This window comes from Paroedura picta, chromosome 15, assembly GCF_049243985.1.
Source record: "Paroedura picta isolate Pp20150507F chromosome 15, Ppicta_v3.0, whole genome shotgun sequence".
Lineage (NCBI taxonomy): Eukaryota > Metazoa > Chordata > Lepidosauria > Squamata > Gekkonidae > Paroedura > Paroedura picta.
The window spans coordinates 4,434,357-4,457,515 of NC_135383.1; the positions used below are offsets into that span (position 1 = coordinate 4,434,357).

At 52.5% G+C, this 23,159-nt stretch overlaps 1 protein-coding gene across 3 annotated transcripts; it reads right to left on the reverse strand.

Moving 5' to 3' along the window:
* Window positions 1-1,864: 1,864 nt before the first annotated feature.
* LOC143824290 (uncharacterized) lies at window positions 1,865-22,635 on the reverse strand. 3 transcript variants are annotated; one of them, XM_077311417.1, is made up of 15 exons: window positions 22,450-22,635; window positions 21,593-22,201; window positions 14,478-14,552; window positions 13,788-13,837; window positions 13,356-13,409; window positions 11,337-11,487; window positions 11,090-11,172; window positions 9,641-9,793; window positions 8,045-8,347; window positions 7,104-7,231; window positions 6,252-6,460; window positions 3,271-3,326; window positions 2,981-3,151; window positions 2,697-2,768; window positions 1,865-2,441 (listed from the first exon to the last, which is right to left on the reverse strand). In XM_077311417.1, exons 2-15 carry the CDS (start codon window positions 21,777-21,779, stop codon window positions 2,340-2,342), a joined length of 1,794 nt encoding a protein of 597 aa, XP_077167532.1. In that variant the 5' UTR covers window positions 21,780-22,201; window positions 22,450-22,635; the 3' UTR covers window positions 1,865-2,339. The 3 variants fall into 3 exon arrangements, with proteins under 3 accessions (XP_077167532.1, XP_077167531.1, XP_077167533.1); XM_077311416.1 differs by having other exon boundaries at window positions 22,433-22,635; XM_077311418.1 differs by having other exon boundaries at window positions 22,419-22,635.
* Window positions 22,636-23,159: the final 524 nt, after the last annotated feature.

Sequence of the window (23,159 nt, forward strand, 5' to 3'; positions counted from 1 at the left end):
CCTTCATAAGAACATCAGAAGAGCCCTGCTGGGTCAGACCACTGGTCCATCTAGTCCAGTATCACATCTCACCTAGTGGCCATCCAGTTCCTCTGGACCACCACCAACATGGCATTAGAGGCCAAGGCCTTCATAAGAACATCGGAAGAGCCCTGCTGGGTCAGACCAGTGAAGGTCCCTCTAGTTCAACATCCTGTCTCACACAGTGGCCAAGCAGTTCCGATGGGCCTGAATGAGACACCTTTGCATGGCTTTCATTGTGCAAGTCAAAAGTCTGTAATTGTCATCATCTGGAGAAAGATTCGGCCCTGCTAACTAGAGGCCCTAGCCGAGCATGCGTTCGAATTTAACAATCCCTGCTCGGAAAACAAGCCCTAACCCCAGAGCTCTCCGGTGGGAATTGCTGCCATTCAGGTGGTCAGGGTCCGGGCAGCGGATTAGCGGCCAGGAATTGCCGGGCGTGGGAGATTGGCGGAGGGGAGGGGAGGCGCAGGAGGAGGAAAATCCATCTCCATTACTCATTTCTCAGCGGAGGCTCCGAGAGGAAACGGTCACGTCCAGAAACCAGACTGTGTCGGCTTTGATCAAAACATCGGCTGGTGAAAGGGCCGCGCGGGGAAAGGACCGGGGATGTCGCTTGACGGCTACGTGGCCAGGCAGATGAATTAGCTTCTGCATAATCAGTTTGGCAGGAGCTATTTATAGCGAACAGTCGGGGAGCGGTGTGCATTTAAATCGAAGTTCGGAAGGAAAGGTGAGCAGAGCACTGCACTGATGCCTTTCCAGCCCGGTGGTCTCAATTTGGGCTTCTAGGCTGCTCCAGCGGGTCGGTCCTTCGGAATTTGCCATGCTGTGCATAGCACCACCTAGCAGGAGTGGGTGAATTGTGGCTCTCCAGAGGTCCATGGACTACCATTCCAACAAACCCCTGCCAGCATGGCCAATTGGCAGGGGCTCATTGGGAATTGTAGTCTATGAACGTCTGGAGAACCACAGTCATGCCGCCCTGGCTTTATAGCAGGGGAGGCCAGATTGTAGCTCTCCAGATGTCCATGGACTACAATTCCTATGTGACCTGACCAGCAGCATGCTACTCTCGGAGGCTCATGGGAATTGTAGTCATTGGACATCTGGACAGCCACCGTTTGGCCATCCCTGCTGTACTGTCACAGTTGGAGAAATTCCTGGAGATTTGGGGCTGGAGTCTGGGGAGGGCAGGGCAGGGCTCAAGGAGAAGAGGGACTTCTGAGGGGTGTAATGCCAAGTGGATCTGTAACGAAGGCCAAATAGAGAAAACTGAACATGTCCTGAGTGTAAATTCTTATCATCATCTACGTACAGATTCACTAGCCTCAATGCTTACAGCGGGGGTAGTCAAACTGCGGCCCTCCAGATGTCCATGGACTACAATTCCCAGGAATGCTGGCAGGGGCTCCTGGGAATTGTAGTCCATGGACATCTGGAGGGCCGCAGTTTGACTACCCCTGGCTTACAGAATGCCTCAGAGGTCTAAGGAAACGACAACTTGCATTAATACCCACAGATACAAACAAACACCTAAATATGCTTGGGGAGCTACAAAAATAAGGCAGAGCTGGACCAACCCTACATACTAATGCCTTCTATACTGGATCCATATATAATTGTTTAACTTTTAGTTTTTATCCATTCATAACTGATTTTAAAATGGTAATGTTATGCCTTCTACTGGATGGTCTATGACCGTAAAGAAAATGGATTGACTGATAATTCCAGGAGAGTCCCAGATCCCACCTGGGGGCTGGTCACCGTACTGGGAATATTTGCCCTGCTCCCCCCCCCCCCCCCCCGCTCGTAACGTAACAGATAACCATGTGGCAAGATCTCAGTACGAAAAGGATTTGTTTTTATATATAAAGATGGACAGACCTTGCATTAAAGAGAGTCCGAGAGAATCCGAGGCTACAGGAAATGGGCCGATACAAGCAGGCCGAGGGGAACGGGGTCGGACAATGTTGGCTCCTCCTCCCCATGTCTCAGATCTTTAAAAATTATTTTGAAACGGAGGGAGCAATCATCCACAGAGGAATCTTGGTTTTTGTGTTCCAAGCCCCCTCCCTCTAGAAACCTATGGGAGGGAGAGAGGGGAGGGGAAAAGAGAGCCCCAGTTTCAGAGAGATGCCTGCTACGCCAACCTGGACTCGCTATCTGGACACGCACAGAAGTCTGTGTTTGCACTGTCAGTAAGAGCTTCTAGAAGCACCAGCTTTTGGGGCTTGTAGCTCAAGCAACCAGCGCCACAGCCCTGGACCGGATCTTCCCTCCGGGCCCTTTGGTCTCCCCCTGGCTGCCGAAAATCCTCAGTAGTAGTCGTCTTTCTTGCCAACTCCTTCCGCATGGATTTTGGCTCCTCGGACCAGCTCCAGGTCGTCAGCATCCTCCACCTCCCCTCCGTGATCCTCCTGTCGCCGTGGAGAAAACAGAAGTTGGAAGTGAGATTGAAATGGACCACCAGCAAACTGAGGATGGGTTAGCAGGTGGAACCATAGAGCTTGCCATCCACCCTGCACATGTGTGTAAAAGAAGGACTCCTTGCAGCTGGAAAACTAGGGTGGAGATTAGTCGGAGAACTCCTCGCAGCTGGAAAACTAGGTTGTCAGGGACCTAGGCAAGACGTCCCTTTTTCTCTACCCTAGAGAGCCAGAGGGGTTTCATACCAGATCCTGTTCCTGATCTTCTTGATAATCGTCCATCAGATCCTCTGCAGGCTTCCTCAGCCTAGGAGCACCCTGGGAGGGGGAAAAGACAGGAAGAGGACAAGGAGTCACCCTTCTGTCAATTACACAGGCTGATCTCTTGCGACAAACAGCAAGCGGGTCTTGGGAAATGACAGGTTTTGACGGGTTTGACTGTGAGTCCAGCTCAGGACAGAACCAGAATGACGTCTACCGGGCAACTCTGGGCAACTTCTTGGTTGCAACATGCAAAAGTGATCGGTTACCTTTGCAATCTTCTCTTTTGCGACGTCTTTCGCCGGCTGGTCAGTGTGGCCCAGCTGGTTGTCTTGGCCTGCTTTTTCTTCAAAGTCAGGCCGCTCCAGCTCCGCTTCTTCGAACTCGTCTTCTCCTTGATTGTTGGGATCCTGGGCAGGGTCGGCAGCATCGTCTGGTACCTGAACAGGGTCAGAAATCAGTGAGATCCATGTGGAATCCAACACCCAGCAGTAGCTTATTGTCACAGTCCCAAGGGGCTTCACCACCCCGTCCAGAAGTCAGTTGGTTCTCCTCTTACCATCGGTTCCTGGATCGCAGGGCTTCTCTTCTCTTCTCTTTCAATCATGCCAGCATCTGCCCACAAAAACACACAGATGTCAAGTTATAGCGTGGCAACCTGGCATGATTGCTGGTATTCAAGAGGTAGACTTTTGTGTGCAAGCACACTGCCTTCTTCAGGTACCCAAAATTTTGCAGCTCAAATAAAACTTGCAACAGAAGAGATACTCTTTCCTCCCCCCACCCCTCCCCGGACTCTGATCTTATCCCACGACCTTGGAGAATGACAGCGCTAACTCTGTGACACTAACACAGTTTTAATAATGTATCTCCCCAAAAAGGTTCCGGTAAGGGGAATGAATTGCCGCAGGAAGAAAACAGGTCCTAACATCGGGAAACAGGGACACCATATATAATCGGGACCGAGGTAATCCTAGGCTGTATATACTGGAGAGCCAGTTTGGTGTAGTGGTTAGGAGTGCGGACTTCTAATCTGGCATGCCGGGTTCGATTCTGCACTCCCCCACATGCAGCCAGCTGGGTGACCTTGGGCTCGCCACGGCACTGATAAAACTGTTCTGACTGGGCAGTGATATCAGCGCTCTCTCAGCCTCACCCACCCCACAGGGTGTCTGTTGTGGGGAGAGGAATGGGAAGGCGACTGTAAGCCGCTTTGAGCCTCCTTCAGGTAGGGAAAAGCGGCATATAAGAACCAACTCTTCTTCTTCTTCTTCTTCTATAATGCTGACCAACATAACAGGGGTTTCGTAAGAGTTGCAGGGCAATGTTTTCAGTAGTCCTTCAGGTTCTGTACAAGGCCTAAGCCACAGGAAACACCGACTGGGAAAAATATAAAATAAAATAAAATAGGTAAAGTAAAGGTAAAGGTATCCCCTGTGCAAGCACCGAGTCATGTCTGACCCTTGGGGTGACGCCCTCTAGCGTTTTCCAGTGCCTTCCCCAATAAAATAAAATAAAGTAAAGTAAAGTAAAGTAAAATAAAATAAAATAAAATAAAATAAAATAGACCACATTATTGAGAGTTCCCTCGATAGCCAAGGACTCCACAAAGCTGCAAAAAACAGCAGAGGTTTTAAACGCTGCGGATTTGGGATCCTGGCCTGAGAGACCCAGGTGGACATAGAAACCACCACAATGGGGCCCAATTCCTTTACGGACAGAGAACCGAGTCGGTCATTCGGCCCTTCCTAATCGGTATGATTGGGATGGCTTCCTTCCCCTTGGAGTCTGGGCGGTATCCATAGAAACCACACCGCGGCTCAGCCAGCCAGGACTACGCTGCAGCACTTTAGGGGCCTGGGGGCTGCATCTTCCATTGCCACGGCAACAAGCAGGCCTGCTTTCTCCATGGGCCTGAGGGATAGATGGGGGGTCCAGAGGGAAAGTCACTATATGGGGTCGAACTGAGCTCCTGGTTATCCCTCACACGCAAACACATATAGGGTTGCCACATCTCTTTTGGAGGCGAGGGGGTGGGGTTGCCAGCTGCAGACTGGAAAACTCCTGGAGATTTGGGGAACGGAGCCTGGGGAGGACAGTGGGGCACCCCATGGAGCCTGCCCTCCAAAACATCTCTTTCCTACAGGGTAGCGGAGGTCTGTCCTCTGGAGATGAGTGGCAATTCCAGGGGATCCCCGGAGCCCTACCAGAATAGCTTCCAGTCCCCAGGAGAAAAGGGGACACTGTTATTATGCCACATTAGGGTCCTTTCCCTCCCCAAACTCTGCCCTTTCCAGGCACCAACCCTAAATCTCCAAGAATTTCCAAACCTGGAGCTACCCAGCCTAAAATAGGCATGGATATTAATACAGGTACACTGATGTGGGTTACAAACAACCAACAGCCCATGAACACACCTGGAAGCCCAGGGCTCGCTCTGGTTCCTCTTGTGGGTCTCCTCTTCCCACCCAATCATCTCCCATGGCACCCAAAACCCATCCCCGATGGCCCCTTAGGCGCGCACATCTACTGCAGATTTTCAGCGCAGTCTTATCTTGACTACGGATTCTGTGCCTCCATGTTTAGAGGCAGTCTACCTCTGAATATCAGTTCCCAGGGAAGTGGTATTGCAGGAGACTTTGCCCTCTGGGCCTCTACTTATGGGCCTTGGGGAGCATCTGGTTGGGGGTGGGGAATAAGATGATTGAACAGATGGGCCCTTGGTCTGATCCAGTGTTGGTTTCTACTCTTCTTTGGAGATGCACTAGTTTAATGAGCCCAACATGGGAGGTTAAAGGAGGAATTGGGCTAAAGAATGGTGTAAACCAAATTAAAAGCTGGCATCAGCACAGCCAGGGCTTTTATGGGGCCCGTTGGCTAGACGAATTGCTGAGACGTCCTTCCAGCTCTGTTGGGGGTTTACTGATTTTCCCTTCCCCCTTGAAATACAGACAAAGCCACTAAAAGGATCCAATTAGATGGCTTTGTAGGAAGGACAGGAATGCCCGCCACTCAGGTATTAATCCAAAGTAAAGACACGGAGGGCAGATCCCCAGTGTTCCCCTCTGCCCCACTCCGCAAGCCACCTCCCTCCTGCAAGGATTTGGGCTTTGATGTCAAGCAATTAGCGCAAATCCTTTCAAGGGGACGTTGAAAGTGGGTCAAATCAAAGAGGGGCCAGCTGCGAGCACTCCACGGAGAAAGGCGGAGCGGTCAGCTCGCCAAATGGCACCCTTGTTTTCTTTCCCATGTCTCTGCACTTCCCCCTAACTCTTTGGTGGGCAGCCAACACTTCTCCCAGCTCAAAACCACCAGCCGCTGATGATTTCCACGCTCTTGTAAAATAAAGGTGGCCGGACCAAGCTACTCCACATTGCTGGCAAGAACTGTCTTCTGAAAACAGTTGGGGGCTTCACCTCCAAAGTACCAAACATGAGAGCCGTTCTATGTGAGCCTTGCTCAACCTTTTTACCCTTGAGAAACGCTTGATGCTTCACACTTCAAGAAACTACTGACCGCCCCAAACCCCAGAAGCAGTACCCATTTGAAGCTCCTCCTCGTCCGCTCCTCCTTTCCCCGTCTCCCAGCCGGCTCGCGGTTGTCGCCGTTCAGCCCCTTGCTGCTGACTGCTGAGCATTCGATTGCGGTTCGGGAAATCTTGTTCGGCTCTGGCAGGCAAGCGAAGGCTCTGCCGGGGGGCTTGTTCCTCGTCCATCTGGGCATTCACTTTGTTCACGATGTCTTGCCAACTAGGGTGGAAGGAAGAAGAGAGGCGAGAATTAGTCTGGACCTCACTCTTCTGGATAGGGGAGTATGGTTCGGAAATCACCCGGGCTTTTCTCTTTGAAGCAAGAAATAAGATCCCGAAGTAAGCTCCAAGAAAGAGGATGACATTTTTATTCGGTTGAATAAGCTAGGAAGCCAAATGTGGAACGATACTTTTAAGAACATCTGTTCACTGCATTTCGATCTCGCCCTTCCTCCCAAGAGGACAGCACGCAAGGTTCTCCGCCCTTCTCTTTGAGCCTCCTAACGACCCTGTAAGGTAGGCTACGCTGAGAGAAAGAGGTCGCCCATTTTACTGCCGTAGGGATTTGAGCTCAGGCCTCCATGTGCCTAATCTAACACAAGACACCGGCTGCACTGAGAGGCTTTCGAAACTGAATGCTGACCCTGCTTTTTGGCAATCATGATTCATGGGCTGACAAGGTGACCTGGCGCTTACTGACCCTCTACTGTTCTTAGAAAGCCGCTAGGGTCAGGTGAGATCTGAAAAAATAATGCCGTGTTTTCACTGTATGACCGAAGCCATTTTGTGGCAGGGCGCCCACAGGCTCTACAAGGTCGGGGACCCCAGTTCTCACAGCTGGCCCCCGACCTCCCAGCACTTACCTTTGTACCACGTGCTCACGCTCCTTTCCCGTGGCAGGTTCTTTCTTAGGAGCCTCCACAGTCTCGCCATGTGCCATCCTTGGGGAATCGGCATTTTCCTCACGGGCTGCCTGCATCGTCTTCGGTGCCTTTTGATCCGACAGGAAGACAAGGCCATAGTTTCAATGCCTAACTTGTCTAGTTCCAGGGCTCTCTTGGTGGGAAGGTCTCTTCTGGAGAGCTGGGAAAGCCAGTGTCTCACCACGTAAAATGACCATATCCCCCAAAGGGCTCTGTGGTTGGCCAATTGGAACAGGGTGGCAATCCCTGGCCCTCGAGAGGTCCGTTTTATTTATTTATTTATATTTTCTTGAATTTCTATACCGCCCTCCCCTAAGGCTCAGGGCGGTTTGCATAAAACGTCATGCGTATACATCGTAACCCAGTGGCAGACAACGTGGCAGTGATTCCAAAATTGATCCTAACAAATTATAACAAAATACTACAACAGATTCACAGTGTGACAGCAACTCTCAACCTTTAACATGAACCCGTGGGAGGTCAGCATGGCTCAGATCATGGAGGGGGCTGTTTGAGGCAACCAGCAGGTATTGTTGAGTCGGCTGGCCTCAACCAAATGGCAGGTGGAGAAGGTCCTTTTTGCGGGCCCTTCAGAATTGTGGTAGTTCAGGTAGGTTGGCCTCAACCAAGGCCAGGGCCTTTTTGGTCCTGGCCCCTACCTGGCGGAATGAGCTTCCGGAAAAGTTGCAGACCGTTCAGGAGTTAACTCAATTTTGAAGGGCCTATAAGACGGAGCTCTTTCGCCAGGCATTTGGTTGGGACCAATAACTAGTAACCAGTAACATGACAGAAGGAAAGGAACACGCTAATGTAGCAGCGGGAATTCCACACCCCCTAGGTCTCCAGCGCAGATATCTGAAACCTCTCGATTTGAATCTTACCTGGCTCCCACTCTGCACGCTGTTCACCATCCTCGTGAAACGGATGACGGGGCCGTCCTTTTGCCCCGGCAGAGGCCAAACTGGCAGAGGCAGACGAGGTTCGTGTGGGGGTGCCAGCTGGCCAAGTGGCACACTGTCCTGAGGCCCAGGTCGAATGCCATTTCGAGAAACCTGGCCTCGGAGAAGGTTCTCGTCTTGCTGGTGTTTGGTGTCTGCAGCCTGAGCTACCAGGGAGCTCTCTTTGGGAGCCACGGCCTGTTCCAGAGGGGTCAGAGCTGGTTTGTCTTCGTTGCCTGTAGGGGCCTAAAAAAACGTGACATCCTGTTAACGAGAGCTCCTGCTTGAGCTGCTGAAGTCTTATTATGAGCGCTATGCATGACATCGCTCCCTGAGATTCTGTGGCTGGCTCCACCTCCTGTGACAGCCATTTTGCAGTAGGCTCCGCCTCTAGTGGCTTCCATTTTGTGGCTGCAATCACCATCCAGTCTCAGAATTCCAAAGGTGCCCTTAGGGACCCCTGTGAAAGACAGACCGACAAAGAGAGCAGCGGCCAGTTTGGTGTAGTGGTTAGGAGTGCGGACTTCTAACCTGGCTTGCCAGATTCGATTCTGAGCTCCCCCACATGCAACCAGCTGGGTGACCTTGGGCTCGCCACGGCACTGATAAAACTGTTCTGACCGGGCAATGATATCAGGGCTCTCTCAGCCTCACCCACCCCGCAGGGTGTCTGTTGTGGGGAGAGGAAAGGGTAGGCGAATGTAAGCCGCTTTGAGCCTCCTTCGGGTAGGGAAAAGCGGCATATAAGAACCAACTCTTCTTCTTCTTCTTCTCATCTCACATTTTATTTAGCCTTTTCTCCAAGGAGTTCAAGGCGGCATACGTGATTCCCTTCTATTTTACAAGGGTGTGAAAGAGTTTCTGGCCTACGGTCACCCACTGAGTTTCACAGCTGGATGAAGACTTGAACCCTGGTCCCCCACGTCCTAATGCAAAACTTTTATGGACATCCTAACCATTATACCATCCCACCTCTTAAATTCTCAGCAGGCTGGAAAGAGAGATAACACCGCATTTACTTAACGGGTGAACGTATTTCCCTATCAAAAACATGTTGGGAGCCATCGTGGGAAAATAGTCAGAGCACTGGATTAGGATCTGGGAGACCCAGTTTCGAATCACCGCTCGGTCATGGAAGCTTGTGTGGCGGCCTTGAGCCACGCACGCCGTCTCAGCCTCGCCTACCTCGCAGGATTGTTGTGAGGGTAAAACAGATGAGGAGAGAGCCGTGAGTTCTTTTGGGCCGCTGCTGCAGGAAAAGGTGGGGTACAAATGAAGTAATTTTGGGGGAAGCTGTTCTGAGACACATGAGACCTGCTGGGCGACCTTGAGCCAGTCACAGATCTCTCAGAGCTCTCTCAGTCCCATTTATCTCACAGGGTGAATGTTGTAGGGAGACGAAGGGAAGGGGATTGTCAGTTGCTTTGAGACTCCTTCAGGTAGTAAAAAGCAGGGTCCAAAATCTGAGCTCTTCATCTCCGAAACAGCCCAGAGTGAGCAGATGTCGCAGGCCGAGGACTGGGGAGAGGGAAAGCGCACCTTCTCTCTGGCAAACTGCAGCAGGCCCTGGGGGGGTCCCGGGGGCCATTCTTTGGGCATCGGTTGCCGCTGGCCGTTGCCTGCGCCCACCTCCTTAAAACTCGGCATATTCTGAAGCGTCTCTCTGACCTGTCTGAACTCATCCATCTGGACCTGCAAGAGCAGCAAGAAGGGGCACAGTTGGTCACACTGAACAAATTAGCACACAGTTCATTTCCGTACAATTTGTGTGTGTGTGTGTGCGTGTGTGTGTGTGTGTGGGAGGAATAGCCCACTCCTTCAAAACCACGTGACTCGGACTGCACGCCTGGGGAAGGACGCCCATCTATCCCGCCATCTATCCTGCCATGATGTCATTAATTGCTAGAAAGTCCGACCTTCGTCAAAGGAAAGAAAAAGGAATCGCATAACCGGTTCCTTTGTGTGTGCTCGAATCAATGCATTAAAGAGGGGGGAAAAAGAATACACATGCTTCTCTCAGTTGAATGTTCCGGAAATCTGTCTCGCCTATATACAAGACAAGACATGGCTGGTAGAATTAATTCAGTCCTAGCTTAGGCCTTTTGCAGCCTTGTTCACTAGGCACAGACAGACTCCTCCCCTGACCAGTACCATAACCTCCTGCTCTTATAGGGTACCCATAGGCTCCGCCTCATCCTTTCAGGCTCCACCCCTTGTGAAGTACCGCCCCTTAACTCCAAGGCTCCACCCCCTAATTTTCAAGGCCTAAGCCTCAGCAATCTTAGCACTAGCTGGATTGAGCACATTCACCACTGGCGACTCCCTCTGTACAATGCAGCCAGATGACGTGGTACAGTCCTGAGATAGTGGAATGGACTATACCGCTTCAGGCTGCAGATGAAGCCGGCCATTACTGCGAAATCATTTTGGAACAAGCACTCCAGGGAGAAAGGTTCTAGCCTAGCTTTTCCTTTCCCGGATAACCGGTCACAATGCGCTGCTTCCATCCAAAGCACAAGAAGAAACAAGAAAAACATCCCCAGGGCATTTGCAGGAAACATCTGCCAAAAGGAGTTAAAGCCAATGGTGAACAGAATAAAGGCACATTTTGCCTTTATAAAACCGCTCCGGTTCAGCAGCTGTGCACTCCACTCTTTCTGGGTCCCTCCAAATCACAGTACGGAAGCTTTCATGCACACTCCTTCCGATTCCTTGTACCTGGAATGAAACCTTGTTGGTCTTCGAGGTGACACCAGACTCAAAACTTTGTTCTGCTGCTTCAGACCGACAGGGCGACCCACCTGAATCTGTTTCCTCTCGTTCTCCCAATCAGGGCGGGGCCCCAGCTCCTCCTGCCCTCATCCTACCCTCCACGGGCCGGGAGAGGAATTATTCCAGGCAGCCGTGACAGTTACCGTCATCGGGGTGCATCAGATTAGACATCCCCCTCCATCCTAATTTGGCAGGAGAGCGTTCCAAGAGCCTTACTTGAGCATTGAGCAGTTGGGAATGAACGTCCTGGTGGGCTTTTCGAAGTAGCTTGCTCTCTTCCCGGAGCTTGTAGACCGTATCTACGAGAAAACAATGTTTGCATTGAGAATGCTTTTGGCATTTAAAGGGGGGGGGAGCAAAGGGTGTGTGGTTGTCTCCAGGGCTGAATCGCATCAGCAGGTTACAAATCTGGGCTGCCCCTCCCTCCTCCCCACGGCAGCCCAGGCACTCACCCTGCACTCACCCTGCAAAGCGACGACTTCCATTTCTTTCTCCCGCTGCAGCTGCGAGTATTTCTGGCTGTGGGTCTCCAGCGCCTTCCGATGCTCCAATTTCAGCCCGTTGTGTTGCAGCTGCAAATCGAGAAACTGCTTCTTAACGTCTTCGTGCTGGTTCTGAGCAGGGGGGGGAAGGAAGCAAAAGGGACATACTTGGGGAGGACTGTGTGGCTTGCATCCAAACATAAGAGCACACAACGGTTTGTCCGGATGAGATCAAGCAAGGGTTGCCAGCTCCAGGTTGGGAAATACCTGTATATTTTGGGGGTGGAGCTTAAAGAGGGCAGGGGTATTGAGTTAAAAGAAATTATAATTTGCCTTGGAAAGCACAGAAGCTTTTCTTTAACGGTAACCTTGCTCTTAATCTCAAAGGGGGAAAAGCCATTCAAACAAATGACAAAGAGGATCTGACTCCAATGGGTTACAAGAGAAAGAAATTTTACTTCCAAAAATAGAAGCGCATCTTCTATTATGTGTTCCTGAACTCTGAGCAGATTAACTAGAAGGAGAAGGTCATTCTAAATGTTTACTTCACAAACTTCCCTCATCTCTTTCTGAGATGAAATGTCACCACCGAGCCATCTATGGAGTGTGAACTCCCCAGAGAATCTGTCCGGGAAGGGGGCTAATTCATGATATTCCACCGAATAAAAGCCGGAAAAATAAAGCTTTGCAGTTAATTGTCATAACGCTTGCAGCGAATTGTCGGCGCATTACAGTAAAAAAAGAAAAACCAGGACAGTGAGATGATAATCCCTTTTTAAAGACCAACGAACTACCAAACGGTTAGCTAATGTGTAGAAGGATTCCAGGCCAGGTGGCTGCATGGGGTGGAGCGAGGAAACAAACCCGGCTCTCCAGATTAGAGGCAGCCGCTCTTAACTGCCGCACCATGCTGGCTCCCAAGACCCGAATCGGTTGTTTGCAGAGAGGGGGAAACAAGGCCGCAGATTTATCCTTCTCTTCCCAGACACCTCCCTCCCTCCCAGCCGGCCCCTGTTCTGGAAAGGTCTTGGAGAATTCAGCATTGTGCGCCTGGGCCGAAGTTCACCCCACAGATCTGCATATCTAATTGGCACTGCCAAGTCAGGCGGGCAGGCTGGATCCGTGGCAGGTTGCTATGGGAACCCCAAAGGGAGGTGAATTCCGGGTCAGCGATGTTACGCAAAAGGACGCCTCTGTGGATTTCGGCCCGGGCCTGGGAAGGGGGTCCGGGAGGGGGAGGCGCCAGACATCAAATTCCGTACGCTCCAACTGCCCCGGTTGACTAGAGACGGCTCCTATTGTCTGGTCTCCCCTGGAGTAAATCATTGCCTGGGGGTCTTTGTCTTGGGGAGGGGGGATACCCTTGTGAACAGGCTGGCAACCTGAGAGGGCAGTGCTGGGAAGGTCTTGTGTTCCCTCCCAACCTCTGTAATTTGCATCTCCAAGAGATAAGTTGGTCTCCGAAGCAGGGGTGGCCAAACAGTGGCTCTCCAGATGTCCATGGACTACAATGACCATGAGCCCCTGCTAGGCGCCGCCACACTGGTCCTCTGCAGAACAGCTAGATTCAAGTCCTGCAGGGTCCTAGAGCAGGGGTGGGCAACTGTGGCCCTCCAGAGGGTCATGGACTACTATTCCCATGATCCCCTGCCTGGGAATTTCTTGCCTGGCAGGGGTTCATGGGAATTGTAGTCTATGGACATCTGGAGGGCCACAGTTGCCCATCCCTGCCTTAGAGCATCCATTTCCTCAGATCTCTGAGTGACGATAGGGTGCGCATTACCTCCAGCGCACACGCACGTCAATGAGCTTGCATAAACACTATGATGGTGAGCCAAGTGCAGCCTACTTTCCACCACCCCCCAATCTCCAACCCGCCTCTAAATTCTCCAAGAATCTCCCAGTTCAGAGCTGGCAGCTCTTAGTCTATACCATGATTGCTCAATGGTTTAAACTGTTTTTTCTATTTTCCTATCCAGGGGGGAAAGAGGCTATTTTACCTTCAGTATCTTATGCTGGGAGCTCAGAGCGCCATATCGGTTCATGGAGTCTTGCTGGAACAAAAGAGGAGAGAAAGGCATCAAAACGGGGCCCACTGACCCCGGAACACTACGGGAGACAACGGACCTGGGTTCAAATCCAGCTTTTAGACTAACTTGCAGTTGGGAGTGCGAAAGCACTATTTCTCACCCTACCCGTAAAATGAACCTAACTGAAGATCTGGGGACAATATCTGCATGTATCATAACATTTATAAGGAATCAGTCCTCGGAAAAAGAAAATTCTGCCTGTTTTGAGCCCGTAGATGAGAAGATGGCGCACTTCCCGTTGGGAAACTGAGGCAGCTCAACGTAGAACTACCCATAAGATATTGCATTTTTGTGTGCTCTCTAGCTCCACGTGCAAAGCCAAAGTAAGTTGTTTTTACCCACCTTTTCTTTGTTAAGGGCTTCCTGAGCTTCCAGTTTGTATACTAAAAAATCTGAAGAGGGGGGGAGGGAATAAAGAAATTAGCACAAAGGCATCCATACAAGGATCTGGTTAACGTTTTCAGGAGGGCGCCGGCCAAAAGCCGACAAACCTAACCGGATGGAATGTAACCACTGAAGACCATTAAAAAGAGCCCTGCGAAAGCAAAGGGAAAACAAACTTCTAAACCTTTCAAACGGCGGTTTCGTTGCACTGGAAAACAAAGAGGGAGCACAGAATAAAAGCAACAGGAATCGTCTGTGGTTTTGCATAACACTCAGCTCTTCAGAGGACTTCACTGAGTATATTTATATTTATTTAATTCCATTTTCTCCCTCACGGGGTCTCAAAGTGCCTGATTTCTTTCTCCTCTTTCATCCCCAAAACCAACCCTGCAAGGTATGCTGGCCCAAGGTCACCCAGCAATTTTCCACGAGAGCCAGAGTGGCGTCGCGGTTAAGAGTGATGGCCTCTAATCCAGACCCCGAGTTCGATTCCCCACTTCTCCACATGCAGCCAGTTGGGTGGCCTTGGACCAGTCCCAGGTCTCCCTGAGCTCACTCAGTCATTCTGTAGAAGCGAAACCATCGATGCTTTGGAAAAGCTTCTTCGGTGGACCTCTGGCTCTGCTGGGTGGCGAGGCCAAAGCTTACCTTCTTTCGTCTTTTTATGCTCCCCTCGCTCTTTCTGTAAGGATCGTTCTAGCCGGGATCTGTGTTCATACACAACTAGAGGGGGGTGCAAAGAGAAGGGATCAGTCTCGGATCATTCCGTATAAGTGAAGTTTTTTGGGGGCAACAAACCTATCCTTTCTCCCACCCTCCCCGCCGCATATGCTGCATTCTAGAGATTTAAAAGGTAAAGGTATCCCCTGTGCAAGCACCGAGTCATGTCTGCCCCTTGGCGTGACGCCCTCTAGCGTTTTCATGGCAGACTCAATACGGGGTGGTTTGCCAGAGCCTTCCCCAGTCATGACCGTTTACCCCCCAGCAAGCAAGCTGGGTACTCATTTTACCGACCTCGGAAGGATGGAAGGCTGAGTCAACCTTGAGCCGGCTGCTGGGATCGAACTCGCAGCCTCATGGGCAGAGCTTTCAGACTGCATGACTGCTGCATTACCACTCTGCGCCACAAGAAGCTCTTTTCTAGATCTAAATCTAGAGATTTAGGTCGCACCGATAAATTTTGGAACCATTTGAGGTTTTTCCCTATGAAGAGCTCTAAGTTTTGAATCTGGAAATGACTACTGCTGATGCAGAAAAATTTCAAAACACAGCACGTACCGGTAGCTTGTCTGATATTGTACCAGTATTTACATTCAAAGAGAATCATAGAATCCGAGAGTTGGAAGGGACCTCCAGGGTCATCTAGTCCAACCCCCTGCACAATGCGGGACACTCACAACTACCTGACAGTGGTGGCCTCTCTCCTGCACCAGGGAATCAAAACAATACATAACTTTCCTTCTCTCCACCGCCCCACCGGTTCCAGAACTTTAAAAAATAAAGTTATTTATGATATTTTTGAGACTACATTTCCCTCTCCCCTTCTCAACGCATAACCCTCTTGAGGCAAAATTCATTCCCTCCCCCCCCCTCTGCAGTCCCACCTCATTGGGATCAGAGCCGTGGGGAGCCATATAGGGACACTCAGCAGAGGGAGGAGAAACCTCATTTGGCTCAGGACGGGTGGGTTGGCGCTAAGACTCCCCGCTATTTCCTCCGCGGACTAAATTCCGCTGCTTGCGGGAGACGTCCATTCCTTTCGGCTTCGATCCAAAGCGAACTCCGCCGCTTTCATTTTTCCCTGGCTAAGCACAAAAGACCGCGGCATCCTTCCCCCACATTTCAGAGGCTCCACGGCACTTTTAGAGCACTTATAAAGGAGCCCGGTACACTCTGGGGCTCGAGGCTTTCCATAAAATAAAACCAGACAGGCCTCGTAGATCTGTTTCCCTGTCAAGGCCTTGCCTCATTCCGGTCAATAGGATAAGACACAAGACCCCGTTTTAGATTAAGTCTTTGGGGCCATGTCGGTGGTTAATCCAGCTGACAGCTACCCAGAGTCCCTAGGACAGCTGGCTTTTCACAGACCGATTCCGAAAATACTAATGACAACGAGGAAGGTTTTCTGGGAGGCCAGCTCAGACTAGAGATGCCAGCTTCCAGGTGGCACCTGGAGAGACCCTGAGTTGCAGGTCACCTCCAGACTGCAGAGATCAGTTCCCCTGGAGAAAACAGATGTTTTTTTTCGGGGGTGGGCTCGATGGCACTGTATCCCACTGAGATCCCTGTCCCTCCCAACCAGGATCCATCCCTGAATTTCAAGGAGTTGCCCACCCTGGCCCTGGCTACCCTCCACAGGTAGCCAGAGGGGGGGGAGCTGGCAACTCCAGCTAGGACAAAGGAAGAATACCATATAGAATCATAGAGTTGGAAGAGGCCATCAGGCCATCTAGTCCAACCCCCTAATGGGTCTGAAGTATGAACCTCAGGTTTTGCAGAACTACCCTGAGGACTAGAAACCTGAGCTCATTTTTAAAACACATTCCTCCAGACGTTGTGGCCAAATGCACTGGCTTTCCTACATTTAACAGCAGAGAGCCAGCTTGGTGTGGTGGTTAAGAGGGGCGGCCTCTAATCTGGAGAACCAGGTTTGATTCCTCACTCCTCCTCCACAGGCGGCCAGCTGGGCGACCTTGGGCCAGTCCCAGTTCCCCCAGAGCTCTCTCAGCCCCATCGGCCTCACAGGGTGTCCGTTGCAGGGAGAGGAAGGGAAGGCGATTGTAAGCCGCTTTGAGACTCCTTGGGGTAGTAAAAAGCAGGGTACAAAACAAACAAACAAACAGCCGCTCTTCTCTGCTTCTAGCACACCTGTGCAGTTCCCAGCGGCTTTAGTTTGCCTCAGAGAGGTGCCCTGTCTAAAATTTCTGCCCCAAATGTGTCCGGGATGGAAAAGTGACACCGGGCTTTCTACGCGTCTCAGATTCCTTTCTAAAAAGAACAAGCCAATGAGAGACTTTTCTGCCCCCCACAAGTGCCTCAGAGCAGATCTGCAAGGCCTCGATGTCTCCGTTTCAAGCCTCAGCCTCTCGCCTGCCACAACGTGACAGGATACGAATGAGACCTGTGGGGAAATACCCAAAGTGCACGCTAATGCTCCAGCGCATGATAAACCTGCCTTCCCTCGAATGCATGGAAGCCGCCTTCTTCGGAGTCAGACGCTTGGTCCACCACAGTCGATATTGCCTGCTCAGACCGGCAGCTGCCTTCCAGGGTCTCCGGCCGGGGTCATTCCCATCGCCCCCTTAACCGGAGATGCCAGGGGATCGAACCGGGGACCTTCCGCATACTGAGACGATGCTCAGCCTCTAAGTCATGGCCCCCTCCTCCTTAAGGCAGGGTCCCTCTCCCCTCCTGGTCTCAGGCTAGGAAGTGATGTGTGAGCTGGGTTGCCAGGCGCCAGGAGACGGCTGGAGATCTGCTGCTATTCCAAGAGACAAAGATCAGTTTGCCTCAAGAAAATGGCTGCCTTGGAAGGCGGGCCTCTATGGCATCTCCCGCCACTGAAGCCCCTCCCTTCCCCAAGCCCCACCCTCTTTCAGGCTCCACCCCCAACAGCTCCAGATTTCCCATCCCAGAGCCCCCAACCTAATGAGGGGTATCAGGTTGCCCGTTTTGGTGTGGAGACCTGGGCACGGTGCCTGGTTTGGGAGAAAGTTCACCCGGGGTCCGAGCGCTCCTTTTCGGATTCCACGGTTTCGTCCGCTCCTGTTTTCCTTCTGCTGGGCAGGTTTCTTTCCCTGCCGGCCTGGCTCCCAACCCAGCGGGTTTCAAGCCGCCAAACTACCCCGGGGCGCAAAACAGAGCTGGGGTTTGGGCTACTTTCAGAGAGACGGAGAAGAGCAGAAAAACGGAGAAGCCGGCTGGGCGGGATGGCAGCCAGCGAAGCTATTACGGGCAGCTACTAAAACGCCTTTTCGTAGGAATCCCTCCGGAGCAATAAGGAGGAAAGGAGAATTCTCCGCCTTGTAAATGTTTCCAGAAAGGGGGTTACGCCAGGAGGGAAACAACAGTCTCGGGCAGCCGCTCAACCGCACTTGGAAACATCCTTCCCCCTCTGTCTGTTTCCCATTCCGCGTCTTCGAGGCAGCAGGAAAGAGCGGCCCCTCGCTTGGAAAAGACCCCCCGGAACGGCTCTCCTTGGGCTGCCCCAAACTGTGAGGCACGCCACTTGATTTTCAGATTGAACAGGGAAAGACGGCTCCATAGATGGCTAGTCACAATGATAACGGCAGGGAACCTCCATGTTCAGGGGCACTGTACCTCTGGATACAAATTGAGAGCTCTGAGAGATCTGTGATTGGCCCAAAATCACCCAGCTTGCTTCGTATGTCTCAAAGCAGCTTAACTCTAGTCAGGGCTGACCCTGCTAAGAAGAAGAAGAAGAAGAAGGAGGAGGAGGAGGAGGAGGAGGAGGGGGAGGGGGAGGGGGAGGAGGAGGAGGAGGAGGAGGAGGAGGAGGCTCTCCGAGATCCAACGAGATCGAGCTAGCCTGGGCTACCCGGGTAGTGAGGTACGTATTATTCCCCCAGACAAAGCGCAAAGCCACGAGACAGGATTCGAACGAGAGCCGGCTGGTTTGAAACACGCTCTCCTTTTCCATCCGGCCGGAACAATAGCCCAGCTTACGGCCAGCTCCGGATTAAGCCGTGGCCAGGGCCAGACCCAGCCGACGGCTCGCCAGTCAGCCAGACCAGGGAGGGAAAAGGGGCATTCGCTGCAGCCTCTTGTCGGACTTGGGCAAGTTTGTGGAGCCAGAAAGGGTGTGTGTGTGTGTGTGTGTGTGTGTGTGTGTGTGTGTGTGTGGCCCGCAGGGGGGATGGGGAAAGGCAGCTAATGGAAGCCAAACCCGCTGGCTGCTCCTGCAGCATGGAAGCACTCCCCGCCGGTCTCTCCAGCCGGCCCTCCCCAAGCCGTGCCTGAGTGGCTGCCCGTCAAAAAGCGATTTCCTTCTCCGTCCCAGAGGTGGGCCCTCCAGTGGAAACATCCGCTCCAAAAACACCGCCCGGGGGGCCTTGCTTTTGCATAAACCGCCTGCAGCCACGCGGGAATGGCAGACCCTTTCTGCTGGCTGGATTCACCGGCCTTTCCCTGCAGGGGCTGGGGAACCACAGGCAACCTTCGAGGCCAGGTGAGGGGCGTGGGAAGGAGAAGTAACCCAGGGCCCCGCAGTTCCCCCCAGAGAGGTCCTCTTGAGGCTGGAATTAAGGCTCCTTGCCGACTGCTTGCGCCCAGTTGGGAAATTCCTGGAGGTTTGGAAGGTGGACTCTGGCGTGACACCCCACTGAAGTCCTTCCCCTCTCCAAGACTTGCCCTTTTCTGGCCCTACCCTCAACATCTCCAGGAATCCCCCAGTCTAGGGCTTGAAACCTTAGGCACGATGCTGCAGAGTTCACCTTCCGAATCATCCATTTTTTCCAGGTGAGACAATCTGTCACCTGGAGATCCACTGTGATCCCAAGAGGTCTCCAGGCACAGCCTGGAATTTGGCAACCCTACTCCTTGTCCATGGGGTCGCGATGGGTCGGACACGACTTCGCACCTAACAACAACAACTCCTTGGGGTCCCTCCCAGGGCCTTCTCTGCAGGCCACAGCTACGGTCCTTTTAAAAATTATTATTATCATTATTATTATTAACAGCAACAACAATCATTTGATGTCTGTACTGCCCTCCCATCAGACCAGATCATGTCAACTTAATGGCAATCATTAAAAGCATACAATAAAAAAGATTTCAACTAAAATTAAATTGTGCGACGGCGTCACCATTGACAGGACAAATATTACATTCCTTGGTTCTCTCAGAACTCAATTGCATTCCGGCAGTGGCTTTGATTGGGGGGGGGGGGGGGGTGGCAGGCATGGAACCCAAAAAAGTTCTGCCTCAAGGTAGATTTCTGGTTTCCCTGAGGCTACCCCCAAAGGGTTCCCTTGAAGGCCGTATATGGGGCAGGTGACCCAGACAGTTGACCGAGGGGCGAGATTCAGGGCTTGCCTGCTGTGAGCCAGCGTGGTTAAGAGCCGCTCCTCCCCCTCCCCCGGCCGCCTGCTGGGTGACCTTGGGCCAGTCCCAGTTCTCTCGGAGCTCTCTCAGCCTCACCTGCCTCACAAGGGGCCTGTTGTGGGGAGAGGACGGGAAAGGTGTTAGCAAGCAGCTTTGAGACTCCTCTGGATAGTGACAAGCGGGGTATGAAAAATCAGTTCTTCTCTTCCTCATCTTCAAAAGGAGGTCTACGAGGGGTGAGGCATGGAGATCTCGCAGCATTACAACCGATCTCTAGACTTTGTTCTGATGACTTCCCGCCTAATTTACCCTCGCAGGGCTGTTGTGGGGACGAAACAGGGAAGAGGAAAGCCGAGTTTGCTGCCCTACAGTCCTTGGAAGAAAAACATGCTTTAAATATAGGTTAGTTTGTGCCCAGTACCGACTGTGCACTCCTACACAGAATTACTCCAGTCAAAGCCTGTTGAAATCAATAAATTTAAGATTGGAGTCAATCTGCACAGAATTGCTCTGCTAGTCAGCTCACTGAAGAGCCGAGCCGGAAAAGGCAGCAAAAAAGGCAACTAAAATGAACAGGGAGAATTTATGGAGTGCTTGTATGCTATTACCACTATTATTACTATTTCTTATATTTGTTACCTGCCCTTTCTCCACAGACTCTGGGCTTTCTGCGTCCAAAATGCACTGCGTATAGCATTATGACTGTAACGATAAGCAACAACCCTATAAGGTAGGACAGTACGGTTATCCCCATATCATAGATGGTGGGAGGACAACTGAGGTGGAGAGGAAGGGGTTTGCCAAGGGCCACCGAGTGAGTTTAGAGAGTTCACTCAAACTCACTGCTTCTTGTTAGCCGTCAGCCCTTTTGTTTATAAAACGGCCTTGAAGAGTCAGACCTCTGGGCCGGTTTGCCAGCTTTTCCCTTCCCTTGACATGCAGAAGGCCCCAGGTTCAATCCCCCGGCACCTCCAGTTAGAAGGATCACGTTGTAGGTGAGGGGTGAGACCTCCGCCTCAGGCCCTGGAGAACAGCTGCCTGTCTGAGTAGACAAGGCTAACCCGGATGGATCGGGGATCTGATTCAGTAGAAGGCAGCTTCATGTTTTTACAGGAAGGATGAAGAAGACCATGGGGCATTTTAATGCAAAAAAAAAAAAAAACCTCCAAACTCCCAGGGCATGATAAAGGCTTCTTAAAATTATGAAAAGTGTGTAGAAAAGTCCATTTCCCTCCCACTGGGAAGGTCACTGCCCAGCACTGGCAAGCGACAACCAAAAGTAAACATTTAAATTGCAACAATGCTGACTTTTAGCCAGAGAGCGAAAGAGAACCTGATAGATTCTTTCAGGAGAGACCTAGCTGAGAACCGAACATTCATAGGAAGAGACAGTCGGCATACCTGAAGCGCCAGAGTTTGGGGGAAAACAACAGGTGAGGAGGCCAGCACCGTCATGGCTTGCTTGTGAGGATCGCACCTCCAGGCAGCAGGGCGGCTGAGCAAAACGCACGCCCGGGGCCATTCCAGCAAGGCCGCTTATCCATGCGCCTGCCTTGGCGTCCATGTGGCCGCTCACATGAGCACTTAGAAAGGCAACAGGGCACAATGCACTCTTCCCAACCGGACGCTAGATAACCAGAGCCACTCTGGCTTTCCAAGGAGGGGTTACCTGGGAAGAAGCGGACTCCGGAGAGACTTACCTTGCAGCTGTGCAGAAAGAGCCTCTTGCTGCTGCTTGTATTTCGAAGCCAAAGCCTCGGCCGCCCTGGCCTTCTGCTGGAGGTGGCTGTACAGAAACGCTCCGGAGGCCAAGCAGGCGAGGGCCAGGAGGCAAAACCCGGTCTGCAGGAGACCCTTCTGCCTCCGGGTGCACAGCCCGCTCCCCATCGCCCGGGTCCCTCCGGCCACCGGATCTCCCGGGCCTCTTCCGCGGCGGCTAGAGCATCTGGTCTCCGGCGGGCAGCCTTTAGCCCGCTCTGCCGATCTCCTCCAAATTCTCCCGGGCCGAGGATTCCTCTCCCTTCCTGGCAGTGGTCCAGAGCAGCCCCTCAGCCTTCATGGTCTGTCCACAAGGGAAGGGGGCAGGACGGAGGCCTCGGTCATCTCTCTGTGGGAAAGGTGCCTTCCGAGAGAAACATTCAGAGCTTTCTTTGCAAGAAGTAGGGAAGCTGGGGGAGGAAGGAACCAGATCCGGCTGCTTCCTGCCGGAAGGTCTCGGCTTCCTCCGTCTTTTCCTTCTCGGCGGGACCCAGGTAGGCGAAGGCGCCCGGAGAAACTTTGCCTCGGAACTTCTTTCCCACCCCCCAGAGCTGTGAAGAAGGAAGAAAGGGGCGGCTGAAAGACAAACATCCATGCAATAAAGTTGTTGGGGGGTTGGAGTTGCCCTGCCTTCAGGAACTCCCTCGTCCCTCCCCAAACCCAAACCCAAAAATGAAGGCAGCCGGGACCTCGCCCTCTCCTTGCCCCCGCCTCCCTTTCCTTAAACTTGCCAGGGAAAAGAACCCGGCCGGGAGCGGGGAAACTGACCAGAGGAAACTGACCAGAGGAGGAAACTGACCAGAAGACCCGGTCGCTGCAGCCGGGTGGGCGTCCTTCCCCTGCAGCTCTCGGCTTGATGTTTAGATTGAGAGGAGCGGTGGCTGGGGGGGAGGACGGGGGGGGGGGTCGCGGAGGCGGCGGGGGTGGGGAGGGGGATACCCGGGAAGGCGAGAACCAGTTCGGGCGATTCGGAGCGAGGTGCCTAAAGCAGGATGCGGAGCTGGGCGGAGCTGAACTAGGAAGGAAAGGGGCGGCGGGTGGGCGCATCAGAGGAAAGGGGCTGGCCGAGAGGGAGGGGAGGGGAGGGACCGCAGATTAATTAGCCGGGCCGAGGGGAGGGGAGGGGAGGGGAGGGTCCGGCTGGCCGCGGCTGGGCTTCCTCGCGGGGAAATTTGTCGCGACCTTCAAAGAGGAGCCGGTTTCTCCCGCCTCTCTCTTTCTCCCTCCCCTTGAACAACACATTGGGACTTACTTCGGAGTAAGCGTGCCCAGGCTTTGCAGGATCGAACGCTCGAGCTCGGTGTTCGTTCCCTTCCCTTGAAAGGTAGACTGCTCCCCGAGCTGGAGGCTCCATTACCGGCTCTCAGGGCTAATAGCCGCTGGGGCGCGGCGAAGAGGACCACCTGAGAGCTGTAGCTCTCCAGATGTCCATGGACTCCTTGGAGCAGGATAACTGCCACTTTCTCTAACAAGAAAAGCTGTGGGTTTTGTACCCTGATTTTTACAAGT

What these genes read in the sequence shown, in the direction of transcription:
- LOC143824290 (XM_077311417.1), bottom strand. Translation starts at nt 21,779, where the DNA reads ATGGGGAGCGGGCTGTGCACCCGGAGGCAGAAGGGTCTCCTGCAGACC. An exon ending in TGCAGTTTGCCAGAGAGAAG is followed by an intron (nt 8,348 to 9,640) that starts GTGCGCTTTCCC and finishes ACGTTTTTTTAG; the next exon opens with GCCCCTACAGGCAACGAAGA. An exon ending in AAGATCAGGAACAGGATCTG is followed by an intron (nt 2,442 to 2,696) that starts GTATGAAACCCC and finishes CCACGGCGACAG; the next exon opens with GAGGATCACGGAGGGGAGGT.